Source organism: Fukomys damarensis, unplaced genomic scaffold (genome assembly GCF_012274545.1).
Source record: "Fukomys damarensis isolate Sample0158 unplaced genomic scaffold, DMR_v1.0_HiC HiC_scaffold_5, whole genome shotgun sequence".
NCBI classification, from domain to species: Eukaryota; Metazoa; Chordata; class Mammalia; order Rodentia; family Bathyergidae; genus Fukomys; species Fukomys damarensis.
In genome coordinates, this window is record NW_022900917.1 from 11,260,315 (window position 1) to 11,273,503 (window position 13,189).

The window sequence follows — 13,189 nt, forward strand, 5'->3', positions numbered from 1 at the left end:
TTTTTGTTCATTCTATTTTCTGATAGTTAAGGTTAAACCAATCAATCTCTTAGAACTAGGTAGAGAAGATAACTTGTATGTTTCATGACATGAGATGAGAAAACAAATCTGCTAATTCCTAGTTCAGTGAGAAAAATGCTACTTTTCATATACGATATTTTAAATTGTTTTTAAATATATTAACCTCTTTTAAACCCGTACTAGGGCGGGGGATTTAGCTCAGTGGTTCTGCTGCCTGCCTTGCAAGTACAAGAACCTGAGTTCAAGCCCCAGTACCCATCAATCAATCAATCAATAAATACAAACAAAAAAAAACAAAACAAAACAAATAAAATCTGTATTACATTAGTGATTGATTGCTTTTCTTAGCATCTATGTAAATAAATTCACCATCAATACTAAAATGTGTCATGTTTTCAAAATCGAATACAATTATTTTCAGTATTCAAGATAAAATTAATAATTTTTTATTATTAATTCACTCCATTTGTTAAGTATAAAGAAATATTCATAATAATTGAAAAATAAGATTTACACTTTTAAATGTCAAATCATACAAAGGAAGAAGAGAAAATCATTGTACATTTGAAAGTAAATGTTATATAAAGCAGATGTAAATTAAAAGTTTCAGTAAAATACAAATTATTTACTTGCTCCTGAGAAATTATTTTCTTTTCAAAAGAATTAACCATGATTGGATTGGATCTCAGATTTGTAATGTAGCTACTGCCACTTTTCATAAAGATTGTGAAAATAAATACTACTAAAATAAATACTAAATTTGGAAGGTTATGATAAATACACAATTACTGTTAGAATATAATAATTGAAAATGAGGTGTGTTTCAGGATGTTCTGATAACAGTGTTACAATCTTCTAAGAGAACTTTACATAGATTTGAAAGTGACTAATTCTAAATATGTCTATTTTGTTCATTTTCAAAGATAAATATTGTGAAAATTGTAATTTTAATGATATATACATATCAGTTGTATAGAAGCATAAATTATGGATATGTAACTGGAAATTATATGGTGAAAACCCATCATTTTTAAGATAAGGAATTTGAAGTTAGAGATATTTTCTGACTTTAAAGAAGTTGTGGGATAGAAGATGTACTTAAAATACATATTTTTCAAACCTCCAGAGAATATTTGAATTCCCTTTATCAAATCCATATAATATAGTCAGTTTTCAAACATTGAAGACCATCATCAGGGCTGGAGATTTAGCTCAGTGGTGCCACATGCCAAGGAATCCGAGTTTGATCCCTGGTACCAAAAACAATAACAACAAAAAGACCATCATCAATACTAACTCTGAAACTTCCCAATCAGTTGTATCCCAATAATACCACATGTTCTCAGTTTCCACTCCTAATGATTGTTTAACAGAAAAAATAAAGTCAGGTGCCACTTACTTCACAAAAACACTGAAGTTTAAACAAAATGAAGCTCTTAATCATTGATATACATACATGGTTAATTTTTATAATCTACTGAATTTAAATAATTTAAAATAACTGACTTGAGCTGATTAACATTAACATATGGGGCTTAAATATTATTCAGTCAACACTTTCTTTTCATAAGTTTTGAAGTTTGATTTAGAGTTCAGATTGTTTTTTGAATAATAGAATAATAATTAACCTAGACAATTCCACAGTGATAATCCACTACGGTGATTTAAATTTATTGTAATGAATTTTACAGAAACAAATTATTTTTCCACTAAACAAAAATGGACTCAGTTTCTGACTTACTATCTCTTTCTGCCAGATCTTTTCCATGTTTAAATATTTGTACTGTACTAAAAAGCACAAGTTAAACCCAAAAAGTAGCAACAATGAAAATCATCAAAGTTGTTTAGCTTATAAAACCATAAGGAGATAAAAGAAACATATGTTATTGATTTTTATGTGTGTGCCTGTAGGCCTTGCATTTGCTAAGTGCATTAGAACATACATAGATTTTCTATATTTAGACTAGTTTTACAAATGAAAATGCTTTAATCTGCCATTTCTATCCTTCCTCATTCAACATTAATAAAGGAAATTCTCAGGAGAAAATACCTTTTGCTAAATGACCAAGAACTAAAATATTGTATGTATTTTCTCATGCCCATAGACAAGAGGCACAGAGTGAGCAAAATATTTTCCTCCCTTGGGGACCTGACTGAAGGATGGAAGGAAAGTCACAACTTTTTCTTAACCCTTGGCAAAGGCCATAATGGATTGTAGTTTTGACTCTAATACCATGAACTTTATATATATACTTTCTATGTCTCTTATTGAAATATATCATTGTTTAAATGTAGGGCTTTCTTTACTTAGTAGAAACACTCATTTGATGACATACTGTCATTTACTGTGCATATCTTTTATATGTAGAACAGTGCACCTTGTTATCACACACACGATGGTACCTTGGTTCACAAAGTTGATTTGTATCAAGGTTCTGGGGAAAACCTCAGAGGTCATGCTTGTCACCCCAAAGGGAAGCAAATTTTTGCTGGACTTTTCTTTTTGTGAATGGAAGAGTTCATCAACCAAGACATTTCTTTATTTGATATGGAATCTCTGATGAAAGGATTAGAACAAGATCTTTTCATTGTAATTTATAATACTTATCATTTTTATTTATACAAATAAACAATGTTTCATTAACGTGTTCTAAAACATTTACTATGTAACATACTTTAAAATTGCTTGAATTTAAAAACTTATTATGCATCTATACCTATTATATCATAATCTTCATTTCTGCATCTGTATTGTAGTTAATACAGTTTTTTATTACTATTATTTTGTGGTACTGAATATTGAATCCAGCGCCTTCACACTGAGCTATGGCCTGACCCTTTTTTTATTTTTTATTTGTTTTCATTTTGAGACAGAGTTCTGTTAAATTGCCCAGGCTGGTCTTCAACTTGTTGTCATCCTGCCTCTGTGTGCTAGAATTACAGGCACCCACCACTACCCCTATTTTATAGATATTACTTTTAACAATGGAGAATATTTTGAAGTTTAAAATAAATAGATATATGGATGCTAAAAAAGAAAAGAAAGAATAAATAGTTATGACTTTTTATAACCAGGAAATTATTAAAGATTCTTTGTTTGAAGTGATTCTGTCTTGGCTCAAAGAATTCACTTGTTATTAATCTTCAGATGTTGTCCCTTATTTCATATAACCAGATAATCCAGTCAAGATGTAGGCATATACATAAACCAGCCCTATCCCTGCATATATAACTTCCCACCCCACATATATAAGAGGTAATAAAAATGCACAATGAATGTTTAAATGAGAAAAATATAGTAAAATTTTACCATTAACTCCCCTCAAAATCTTCCCCTCCCCTGGAACACACTTATCCCACTGTTCTTACTGTGTGTGTGTGTGTGTGTGTGTGTGTGTGTGTGTGTGTGTGTATACTAGGGATTACACCAATGGCCTTGGCACTGAACCACATTCTCAACTCTCTTGATATTTTTATTTTAATTTTGAACAGTGTCTTGCTAAATCCCTAAATATCCATCTGTATTTGCATTTGTAGTCTTCCTGCCTCAGCCTCTAAGAGTGCTAGGATTCTCTTGCCACTTGCTGAAGCAGTTCTAGAAGTCCTCTTTTGTTAGTGTCTTTAAGAATTGTAATAAAAAATGCAGTGAATGCTTCTGCCTAGTGCTATCCAAGAGAAAAGCAGGCTCATAAAAGCGATTATGTGTCCTTACTTAACTTATCCACCAGATTTGGAACCCTGAGTATTCTGCTTCTTTCCCAAAGTCAATAGTCATGACAGGTTTTAAACCAATTCAGGATATCAAAGTGGCCATGGTAGTGCAATGAACACATTCTTTTTTTTTTTTTTTTTTTTTTTTTTTTTTTTTTGGTACTGGGGATCGAACTCATGTCCTTGAGCTTGTAAGGCAGGCAGCGGAACCACTGAGCTAAATCCCTGGCCCCTTGAAGACATTCTTGAGCAAGGACTTCCAGAACTGCATCAGAAAGTGTCAAAACAATGGGATATGTGTGTTCCAAGCAAGGACATGGGGGTGGGGGGATTTTGAGGGAAATTAATGACAGTGTGACTTTTAGTGTAGGGCAGTTTTCTACCTTTTTGTTAATGCATGTTGATTATACCTATGAATAGGTTTCCTTTTGGCAGATTTGTACGTGCATGCCCTTCTCATTACCTTCTTTACACCAAGTTCCTCAGTTTAACCTTGTTTGGGTGGGATACCCAATTATATGTCCTCTATTATCTGCCCTTAAACTGTCTCCCACTTCCATTTCTTTCCTTCTTCTTAACTAATAAACTCCCTTCTACTTTCTTGTCATCTCTTTTAGATGTTAAGAAAATCTTTTTAGGAGAAATAGGTGGTATTTGCTTTCAGATTCTAGTTTATTTTCCTCAACATGATCTCCAGAAAATGGAGGAATCTGGAGATCATCGTATTGTGACAATACTTTTATACAAACGTTGTATTTTTAAATCACGTCTCATATCATTATTTATGGCACTGAACTCTTTAATGCATAGAATATTCTTATGCATTTTTCTTTTGGGGATTTATAATATTTTATTTATGCTCTTTATCATTTAAGCATTTAAGATTTGAATTAAAACTACCATGAATTCTTCAGACTTATCTATAGTACTTAAAATATCAAGCTGAATAATGCAGATTTTTTTAAATGGAGGTAGATTCCCACTTAGGGTTCATGTTTGGATGGGAAAATCTAGTACTCTGCCACAAAATACGGAATGAAAATTTTGTTGAGGCAGTGGGGAATTTCACAAGTGGTGAACTAAATTTAGAGTAGTTGAATACTTCCCTCCAGTTAAACTTTAGTTACATGGGGGTGTGGATGGAAAATCACAACAAAAAGCATTTCCTGAGAGAGTTGTAGTAATTCCTTCACTGTCAGTAAGAGTCACAAATAATCTTGGAAACAAGAAAAGAATGAGCAGTCCTCTTGTCCTAGCTTCTTATTTAAAGAGAAGAAAAGGAAGTAAAAAGACAAATACTTGTCCAAAATCACTTAGCTAATAAATGCCAAGAATCAGCTCTCTTGATCTAGTGATCATTTTCTTCCATTAATTTATATAATATTCATAAATAATTCTTACCCATACATTCCAGTAACCATCAAACCCTGCCTCTATATTCCTACTTGTGAAAATATTAATAATGCAAAGAAAATCATCTTAAAATGTTTTTAAACTAGTAGAGTACCCATAATTTAAACTAATTGTATATGATTAATGAAGGGATTATTTTAAACTACTAGTATCGAATAAAAACGCCTTTGTTATCTTCTGATTTATTGCATAAATAAAATCTAATTGCATTTAAGGCTATTATACTTCACTATAAATAAGATAAAAAACAATATGTAAAATATTCTAAATTAAAATTGTTCAAGTTGAATACACCACTTGTATTATTGTTCATGCTTTTTAGAAAGAAAATAATCGTTATTTAAATATCAGATCAGATTCCATAACTTTTTAGTTAAAAAGGTTTTAATTAGATAATCTTATTTCACTTGGTATCAATTAAATAAATAAGGTAGGCTTCTGAACTATTATTCCTTTTAAAATCTATAGCAGTGTAGTTAATTAAATATTTACACTAAAAAATAAACGTTTTTTTCTCCCACATACTGTTAAAATATTAACATATTTCATGTTTGTTATATCATTTGTTAGGCTATTCCACTGAATGTATATGTTCGACTCTTCTTAGACTATTTACATTTCATCTAATATAGTCCATAGTATAATATCTCATGATACTGATATTCAGTATCATAAGATCAGAATATTTCTAGTACCCAAGGAGTAGCAAAACTACAAAGCATTGTAATTGTTTTATATATTTTGTACACTGGGTCAGACAACATACTGTCTAAATGATGACGAAACTTGTTTTATTTGTAGAAATATTAAAATATTCTTATAAATTTCCCAATTGCTATTTCTTTAATGTCTCTGAATATTTCAAATAGACTAAACTTTAGGGAATTTAATTTATTTTAAAACCCAAGATCATGAAATTCTCCCCACTATTCCAAAGCTGCAGTATCATTTGTTTTTCTAGTGCAATTTATTCCACCTAATTTGATGAATTCATGTGGTTTATTATAAAGTATTAAGGTTTTGACTTTATATGAAAACTTGAAGAGTTTAACAGTACTTATCTTTATATGCAGGTTTCTCCCTAAATAATGTATAAACTTTTTGTTCACTGATTAGTATTTTAGTAAATGATTATATTGTTTTTTGTTTATTTTTTATTTTCTGTTGGGTACCTTGTATCAGGTTAAGAAAGCAATTTCTTTAACTTGCATAATTCCATGCTAACAAAATTTGTTAACTTGAAGTTCATTTCAAATTGTATTTCCTGATACATGTTTTTGTTTGTTTTCTTAACTAGTGAAAAAGGCCATAGATTTTAAATCTAGAGGATTTAAATTGTTTCCAGGGAAAGACAACAGCAACAAGTTTTCTATCTGTGAGTGTACTCCTTTTTTGTTACTTTCTCTAGTGCAAGAGTGAACTTTGTGGTGTCTGTGTTGTTTGTGTGTGTTTTATCAAAATGTTTGTGTATTTACCAAGTTAACTGCCTTAATATCAATATAACTTGCATGATGATTATTCAGTACTTTATTGCTTTTAAATGTGTATTGGGGTAACGGATTAATATGTACTTTCCCAACTACTACAGGTTAGTTTTGCTAACATTTATTCCATATTTCTGTATATAAACACATTATTTCATCTCATATGATGATGATGATAAGTTTTGTAATTCTAGGATGTGAGATAAAATAATTTTCTTAAATTGATAGTTTCCCATGGAAATTCTTATTTTACCAGATCAAAATTTTCGCATAAAAGTTTTTCAAAGGAGCATTTTCTTTACAACATAGAAATTTTAAGAAAAAAAAAGTTTTGCATTAAATTAATTTATTCAAGCACTAAGTATTTTGCTAATTATTTAATAGATTAATACTTTTATTCTTGCTTTTGAAGGCATACTTTCACTCACAAACCAGGTCTTCTTAGAACACCTGAGTTCTATTTAATAATCTCAGATTGAGAGACTTATGGAACTAAAACATATATCTACAAGCATGAATAAATATTTTTCTACAAGCTATGCATGTCTGTCAGACAACTTAATAGAAATTGGTAAAAATTTCCTACCTCATTCTTTGTGTAAATGCATATCAGAAACTTAGAAACAATCCTTTTATGTTACAACACTTCATCTCTAAAATAACATGGTAGTAAGTGAGAGAGATTATTGTAAAAATGCATGCAATTATTTATTCATCAATAAGAGAATTTTAATCTTTATTATTTTCAGTTCCAAACTACTCTATGCAATGTTTATAACTACTTCACTAATAAAAAGTCAGCAATTATAATTAAAAAGACTTTTCTCTGAATATTTATTGACTTCTATACATAAATAGTAAATTACTCATATTGCTCTGTTTTGATAATTAAAAAACAAATTTGAGCCTCTAAGTTATCAAGAATTTTATTGTGACAACTTTAAAATATAGTTTAGTTAAACATGAGAATAGTAAACTCAAACCACCAGATAATATGAAATTGTCCAAATGAAGTTATCTGCCTTGAAAGTACTTGATAGTTAATTTCAAGTTATTTAACTGTATAATAAGATTTTTTCATAGTTTGAGAGGGTTAAATACACATTTTTTAAGATTGATGCTGTCAGTTACTAAGATAAGAAAATTATCCAAGTTGAAGTAGGCAAATCTTTTGATACATATTGGAAAGAAATATGTAAGTTTTTCAACAGAATATATGAGTAGAAAAATATTGCCAGGTGAGAAGATGCCAACAGACCAAATTTCATCATTCAAACATGAAGTAAAAGTTAAAAGTCTGCAAAATTAAATATTAAATTTATGACACTTTTTCTAACATTTTTATATATTTATTTTGGAATTTTAACTAAAAAAATCACAAGATATAAGAAAAGTTGATTCATTTCTGATTTTGTCTATTCAGATGTCATGTTTCAAACTTTCAGATGTTCTCAAAAATTCAACCTATTTATACTCACATATTTAAGATTTATCTAGGCATTATTTGGTATATGTAACTTTTTATACTCGCTAGAATATTGCCTGAATGGAAATATATATTTCATTGTTTTCATGAGCTGTAAAGGTGAATAAAAATAAAATTTAGTCATGAAACTCTTACATCAGGGGGAGAGAAAGAACATTTTCTATAGGGTTTTTCAGGCAGAATGTTAATATGATGTAAAAAATGTGATAATTTACATCAAAATTTTAAAGTGAGTTTGGGATTATTCTTTGTATTTTGTTTTAAAAAATTAAAATTCTATTGCCTTTTTAAAATGTTTTATATAATTTATTGGTATGTTAATGAAAACATAAGTATGGCAAATTGTTCATGATTGCAAATCAGGAAACAATTTTAAAATTTATTTTACTGTAATTCATTTCTCAAGTATGGAATGATTAGGTTTAAAACTATGTTGTCTCATGGTTGTTTGTAAGGAAGGGTTATATCATTTCAGTTTTTATCATCACTATACATCTATTCTCATATTAGCATTGGGTCTGTATCTCCTGATATCATTTTTTAACACAACACAAAATAAAGGAAAGAAAAGTTTTATCTGATACTTATCTTTCAAATTTAAAGAGATTCTGAGCATTAAATATAATCAATTCTGATATTGGCCTGGGTAGAATTGAAAATAATCATGGAGGATATAAAATATACACTTGCCAAAGCCTCTCTCTGTCTACAGTGGCATCCTTATAGTTTAAGAAATGTTTTAACAAGAGAGTCAAGAAGTCTCAGCAATGCTTATAGGTAGAGTTTGGTTGTTTAAATGGATAATTCAAGTAAGTTTTCAGTTTTAATGCCTAAATTTTAAATGCTTCATTTATTCTTTAAAGTTAAAAATCGTAGGTTTGTCAAACTTACCCTTAAAAATTTTATTGTCTAGAAAGGAAAATATTATTTTTCTAAATCATAAAAATATTAAAAGTAAAATATTTTATAGTGCATTTTATAGTTTTGAAATGTTGTATTTAATGGGTACGAGACTTCCAATGTATCTGATAACCCCTTGGAAAATATTCAAGTGGAATTAATAAACTGTGAGCTTCTTACAAATGATAATGTTTTTCTTTCCTACTTCAGATCTATACTTATGTTCATTCATTTGCATCCATTTATTCCATGGTTCTTCTCTAGAAATACCATTATATAACAAGAAAAATAAATAAGTGAATAAAATACAGGCTCAGCTACAAGGGTCCAATATTATTTGCTAGCTAAAAAACAGTTCTTTGTAAATTTATTATCCATGATGTTTGTGTTTAGAACAAGATTCAGAAGTGCTGTATTTTAAAATAAAAATAAAAGATTTCAGTATAATTTAAAGAATATGAGACAAGTGGAGGTTAATAACCTTAAAGAGGTAATTGAGGGTGAATTTTAGTCAGAATATCCTTATTTTCATCCTTCGTGTGTATTGTGTGCTATACAGAATCAGAAACCTTAATAAACATGGTTGTAATCACAATATTGTATTTTGATATTTCATAGTTTTTAGTGTATCTGAATTTAGAATATAAAGTAATGAAGAAAGTCAAGTTGCTGGAAATACAATACATAAATACATATAATATAGATACTTTAGTGTGAAAAACAAGTAGCTCACTTTTTTAAATCCTGTAACTTTTGTCCACTTTCTTCTATTCTCTATTGTTGTATGTGAAAGAAAGGATTCACTTTTCTTCAATAATAATAAAAATATCCTTAAAGACCAAAGAAAAAATTCCTTTCCATAGGAATGCTTTTTGAAAGCTGCGGTATACTTTGATTTTAAAGTGTTCATATTCTTACCATGCTGCAAGTTACTATTCAGATTAAAAAAAGTAAAAATGGCAGATCTGTCCACTGCTTCATGGGCATTCTCTAGTGAGAGCAGCTGGTTGAATAGTACTAACTTCATTCAAATACCTTATTATCTATCACTTTGCCATGGAAAAAGACATCAATAGAAAAAATAAAAGATTATGCAGTTTGTTCCTAATTTATTTTGCTATTTTGAACCTTTATAAGTAATAAGTAGTAATACATACATATACCCATTTATCAGTACAGTTTAAACTGAGGCCTTTTCTCAGTTGAAAATGTCCAAAAACGGTGATTTAAATGAGCACTTCTAAAGAGGCAGAAATAACTTGACATTTAAACTCACAAGAATTGGGATGAATTAGAAAAAAATAGTGAAAATTATAAGTAGGTTCTACATTTGAAGGTAATATATTTAAAAGAATGTTTTGAGTTGTATGTAATAGCATAGTTGCTGATTTGCTGAATTGTCTGGTCAGGCTGCAGGGCTCAAAAGTTGGCCTGGATTTAAATGCAGACTGTGGCAGAAACCATTAGTCTGAATGTGAGAGATTTCTTAACCTCTCTCTGCTTCAGTTTTCTCACCTGTAGGAGGTACACAACAGGAATAGTAGTTACTCTCAATGTTGTGGGAATCAAGTCTAGAAAGCACATTCTAATAACACATTCAATGATATTATCATAATCCTTTCAATTGTTAGAAGAAGAATATGTTCTTATAATAAATGTTCTATTCATTGAAAACTACATCATGTGGTATTGTCAAACAATTAGAATTTATTTATTCAAAAGTTACAAACTGTAAGGTTTATGGGTATTTTAAAATAATTATAAATTATCAATATATTAGAGGTTACTAAAAGAATGTGAATCTAATAATTTATAATATAACAAAAAATTTTAAAATTGAACATAAAATCGTCCACATAAAATGCACCAAGTTCTATAATAAGAGCAAAGAGAATAGAGTGGTAAAAATGGGTGATTATCTTTTGGAAGAAGTAGGACATGAGTTGAATATTAAAATGTTAGGGTTTAGGTTGTTAAAGATAAAAATAAAACATGGAGATACAGAGAAAAAAACATTTGCATATCAGGAACATACCTAATCAGCAAAAATTATACAGTTACAAAATTACAGGCACTTCGATGTGAATAATGGATCCATCTTGGTGACTGGTGAGAAATACAATTGACTTCAAAAATCTAGAGTCATTGAACATTTGAGCAGTTATAAAAATTATGTTTTTGGAAATTTAGGTCTTCCCTCATATTCAAGTAGATGACAAAGGTGTGCCAAAAGTGTCAGTGATTAGGTTGAATTTGAACTCACATGTAAGATTCCATTTGGAACTTTGGATGATGATACATTAGGCCATTGAAGGACCAAAAACAATGCCTGGAAAAGATGAAAAAAAAATATATGTGTGTGGGTGTGTGTGCGTATGGTTACTTAGTTATCTAAATAAGTAGTTTTTGAAGCAAAAAGAGAAACTCAAAATACAGGCAGTTGTGGGTTAGTGCCTTTAAATTTGCTCCATGATAATGAAATGAAGAACCTAAGACAGTACCCCAAATACCAAAAAAGCTAAGAAGATTTAAATAGCAGTTTAATGGGCCAAAAAACAAAGAAAGAAAAAAAAAACAGCTTCAAATCAATGAGCACAAAATAAAGTTGGCAAAAAGGATATCGTTGGTGATATATAGGAAAATAATTTCAGAATAAGATATTGACACTTTTTTCATATAACTATGAAAATCATAGCTTTCCTATCCCATGACTCTTGGGACATTATCTGTTAGCTGACTTCCTATTTGATGAATCACCTTGGAAAGAGTGAACAATATGGACTGAATGATTCAGAACTCCAAGGATTCTCATCTTTGACTTTATATTAGGATCACCTTGAGAGTTATTTTAAAACAAAACAAAATAAAAATCTCCTGGTCCAGGGTCCTACTTTAGTCTAATTGCCCACAATGTCTAGGGGCAGGGCTGAGGATTTGGCTCAGTGGTTCTGATGCCTGCCTCATGGTAGATCCCTGGTACAAAAAAAAAAAAAAAAAAAAAAGTTTGGGGGCTGCTTTAGTAATCTTTGTTCTTTTCAGGTCATTCCAGTCCTTAAGGTAGGATTAAAACTGTTGTTTCCTATGCAATCTCTACTTAACTACTGTTGTTTCCTTAAAAAGAGCAGACAAGTTGATAAAGAGCAAAACAAAAGGAGTTATATTCCAGTTTGTTATAGGATTAAATTCATAAAACAACATCTTTCAGATGCATCAGAAATAACAGGTTTAGTCATTTTCCCACTTTAGAAAGATGTGTTTTGGGGATTCCCTTGTCTAATGGGATCATATTCAATGAAAAGATTTGATAAATCTTTCATTAACTTAGTGGTCTGAAGAAATTGCTAAAAATGTGTACAAAAGCTAAGGACAAAATAGTCATAGTTATTGCTTGAGGGAAAAGTCATTATTTTTGGTTTTCAGAATTATAAGGTAATCCAATGACCTGCTTAGTAATTTGCACCATTGTTTGTTGTTGGCAGGCCGCATCGCTTTATTCTACACCAAATGCAGAGGTATCAATAACTTTAAACCATCTCTATAGGGTCTTATTTTTTGAATTACAATTTGAAAAGTAACAGGCAACCAAATGATACTGTCACATCTTGTGATTATCTCTACCGTGGTAATACTTAGGGAAAACTGGCACTGAGACACTGGAAATGTGTTTTGCAATTAGAATGTAATTAAAAATAAAGTGTTACATGTCTATGTGTTAATATTCAAAATAGTATAACTCATTGAAAATCAGCATCCGTGTTATGATCTGATAGATCCATAAATCGAAAAATGCTTTTACCTTCATTATTGCTGTTACAAATGTATTTTAACTTTCTATATTTAAACAATAGTGACAGTAATAACAACAATCCTAGATCAGATGGATAGATAAGAGTTTTGAGTTAATTTCCTTGATTTTCTAAGCATATATTTTGTTTCTTTTCTCTTTTCTCTTCATTTACAGTAAATGAGGGAGGTATTAAAACAGCATCCAATTTATGCCCAGATCCAGGAGAACCAGAAAATGGAAAGAGAATTGGATCAGATTTTAGGTAATAATTTCATTACCTGTCTTATCAAATTTTATTTTAATTTAAACAGTTAAAAGTATATAAATAAAGAACCTATGAATTCAAATCTTAACAGCCAGATTCTGTTGATATGATACTACTATCTC

The 13,189-nt window shown here is 29.8% G+C and overlaps 1 protein-coding gene across 2 annotated transcripts in view; it reads left to right on the forward strand.

Annotated features, from left to right (window-relative positions):
* Window positions 1-13,189, forward strand: part of Csmd3 (CUB and Sushi multiple domains 3) — a 1,090,649-nt gene that overhangs the window by 424,719 nt on the left and 652,741 nt on the right. The window contains exons 8-9 of one of the 2 annotated variants that reach the window (XM_010619527.3): window positions 6,443-6,520; window positions 12,977-13,064. In XM_010619527.3, coding sequence (XP_010617829.1) covers window positions 6,443-6,520; window positions 12,977-13,064 — 166 coding nt within the window. The remainder of the gene's footprint in view (window positions 1-6,442; window positions 6,521-12,976; window positions 13,065-13,189) is intronic. The other variant, XM_033759931.1, reaches the window with a different exon arrangement.